General features: G+C 36.9%; 1 protein-coding gene across 1 annotated transcript; it reads left to right on the forward strand.

Moving 5' to 3' along the window:
• The first annotated feature begins 330 nt into the window (after positions 1-330).
• LOC110893140 (non-classical arabinogalactan protein 31) lies at positions 331-3,285 on the forward strand. Its single transcript, XM_022140258.2, has 2 exons — positions 331-1,248; positions 2,641-3,285. Exons 1-2 carry the CDS (start codon positions 331-333, stop codon positions 3,283-3,285), a joined length of 1,563 nt encoding a protein of 520 aa, XP_021995950.1.

Below are 3,285 nucleotides of genomic sequence, written 5' to 3' on the forward strand. Positions count from 1 at the left end.
CCCGTGTAATAAACGAGATTTTTAAAGATATAATTTTTTTATTAATTGGTATATAAAATTACATTTATTCAACCCGTGTAATACACGGGGTTCTAACCTAGTTAAGGTAATATTTTGAAGTGCTTACAATGTGTATGCATATACATAGAAAGACATGGTCTTTTGTAACCATAAAAGGTCAGTCGTAGGTTGGAGTATAGGATGTGTAGGACACACATGCAACATACCATAACTTATGCTCTAAGTTAAACTAATTTCAACTCTCTTTGCACCTCCTTCATTATATATCATACGTAGAATTAGTCATTCGACTCTTCATGCAAAATAATCATGGCTTCTCGCCACACCAAAATAACATTCCCCTCCAAACTCGTGAACCTTTTCCACTCTAAAAACTCTCTTTTTTACTTGTTTGTATTCTTGATTTGCTTGCCGATCGGCTTCATTTGCTCTTTTTACCTTCAAAGCTTCTCTGCAGCCATTCAGACCTCTATTTTTAGTGTTTTCCGTTCATTATCATTAGTATCACCGCCACCACTACCACTACCACATGCAGACACTCTTTCGTCATTAACACCACCACCATCACTAGTATCACCTCCACCATTAAGTTCAAACCTGCCACAACCGCCACTACCACTACCAGATAATCTTTCTTTATCACCACCTCCACCACTAACTTCAAACCTGCCACAACCGTCACTACCACTACCACTAGATAATCTTTCTTTATCACCACCTCCACTACCACCACTAACTTCAAACCTACCACAACCGCCACCACCACTATCACTACCACTACCACTACCAGGTAATCTTTCTTTATCACCACCACTACCACCACTAACTTCAAACCTACGAGAACCGCCACTACCACTACCAGATGATCTTTCTTTATCGCCACCACCACTAGCACCACTATCATCGGAATCTATTCCCTCGGCCATATCGCCATCATCACTGCCGTTTAAGGTTTCAATAACGGAACAAATGCCCATGATGCACAATATGAGTGATGATGAGTTGGTAAAGAGAGTGATGGAAATTCCAAAGATGACCACCACAAATACCCCTTATAAGGTGGCATTTATGTTCTTGACACCGGGGCCATTGCCACTTTCACCTTTGTGGGAACTGTTCTTCAAAGGGCATAAAGGTCTTTTCTCCATCTACGTCCACCCCCATCCATCTTACAATGACACCATCCCTCAAGACTCCGTCTTCTATGCCACAAGAATTACTAGCCAGGTAGCTTAATTTACCAACTGTAATGATTTCAGTATCTTTATAATAATAATAATAATAATAATAATAATAATAATAATAATAATAATAATAATAATAATAATAATAAAATTATTATTAGTGAATAAAATTATTTCTCCATCCAAACCAATATGGTCACCAATAGAGTTGATGATCCACTAGGAAAGACAAATTCTTTAATAACACCTAGGTTTAAAAGTCTTCACAGATAGATATCACGAGATGACATCACATGATTAACAAAAATTAGTCATTAATAAAAGAAAATATAAATCAATTTGGTCAATTATAAATACCAAAATTGTTTTGTATAATTGAATAAGATAACTTTTCAGTTAGTTCGTTATAAAGGTATAAACAATGCTATTTTAACATTGACTCTTTTGAAACATTTTAGTTTAGTTCTAAAATAAATAAGTTTTATAAGTTGCAATATAGTAATAATAATTAATTACGTTATAGTTTATAAGTAGCGTAATTTTATTACTCTAGTGTAGTTATTTTTGTTGTACTAACAATTATTTGTTGAATGGTGTAATTATCATAATTATGAAGATGTCATTGCGTCCTTTTTGATTCACTTAGTACCCTTCACATGGTAAATGTTATTTGTACCGAATCCCAAACCTATATGTCGATGTTTTTTTCGAACGGACAATGAATAAAAGTCCGGCCACCCAGGGGCGCAACTTTCAAGGGGTCGGGAGGGTCGCCCAACCCCCCGAACTTTTCGCTCAGTAGTGTTATATATGTACGTTTCGTATATAATTTTTTAGGTATATACGTTTTCGACCCCCGGTTTTTGTTTTTTTAGGCATAATTTTAGGTTCGGTGACTTCCGACCCCCCGATCGGAAATCTCAAGCTTCGCCACTGCGGCCACCCAGGGGCCAGGATAACCAAATGGCAAAAGGTGACCTCATACGCCCTAGATCGCAGACAGCGCTGGGTAGCCCAAGCCTATCTCTCCGGTTCGAAGAAAACCCACCGTACGAAGTCCCACTGTGGTAAAAGCCAGTTGGGATCTGATTCGAACTTCAGACCTGTTACCTTCAACGTTTCTAATATGTAGAAACGATATTAGAAACGCCCTTATATTTTAAAGTCAATAAAATATCATAATAAGGTCTAATCACTAATACACGTTTATTTTACTAATACTACTCCACCCATCGTAACATATATATGTTTCGGATGCTTGGGTACAATATCACACACACGGATGGATGCTCTTTTAAATTTAATATAATAATAATAAGTTTAAATCACCAATACACGTTTATATTACTAATGTTAATTACTTCATGAACTACAAAATTTAAATTTCATAGATATGGATGCTTGAGCCTTGAGTCTTGTATCGTTTACTTTGCAGCCTTTGTATTGGGGTGATATTTCAATGGTAGATGCCGAGAGAAGACTGCTAGCAAATGCACTCCTTGATCCGTCAAATCAACGATTCGTGTTACTATCCGATTCATGTATTCCGTTGTTTAACTTCACCACGACTTATAGTTATCTTGTTAACTCAAATTTAAGCTACATAGCCTCTTTTGACGACAAAAGAAAATCAGGCCGTGGTCGCTACAATCCACAAATGTCACCAAACATCACCATTCAAGATTGGCGAAAAGGGTCTCAATGGTTTGAAGTTAATCGTGATCTTGCTCTAGAGATTGTTGCTGAACAAAACTACTACAGTCTTTTCAAAGAATATTGCCATCCACCATGTTACAATGATGAACATTATTTACCAACATTGGTGAATATTTTATATGGAGGGTTAAACTCAAACCGAACTATTACACATGTTGATTGGTCAAGGGCGGGCCCTCATCCACGAAAATATGCGGGTAGCGAGATTACAGAAGAGCTATTGAACTCGATTCGATTTGGTTCTACTGAATGTGTTTATAATGATAACACAACACCTATGTGTGTGTTGTTTGCTAGGAAGTTTACACCAGGTACTTTGAATCCTTTGTTAATGTTTGCTCCTTTGTTGTTTGGTTCTAGTTGA

Source organism: Helianthus annuus, chromosome 12 (assembly GCF_002127325.2).
Source record: "Helianthus annuus cultivar XRQ/B chromosome 12, HanXRQr2.0-SUNRISE, whole genome shotgun sequence".
In the NCBI taxonomy this organism is placed as follows: Eukaryota; Viridiplantae; Streptophyta; class Magnoliopsida; order Asterales; family Asteraceae; genus Helianthus; species Helianthus annuus.

Coding starts and splice junctions, on each gene's coding strand:
- LOC110893140 (XM_022140258.2), top strand. CDS start 331: ATGGCTTCTCGCCACACCAAAATAACATTCCCCTCCAAACTCGTGAAC. Junction 1,249..2,640: donor CCACAAGAATTACTAGCCAG/GTAGCTTAATTT, acceptor TTTACTTTGCAG/CCTTTGTATTGGGGTGATAT.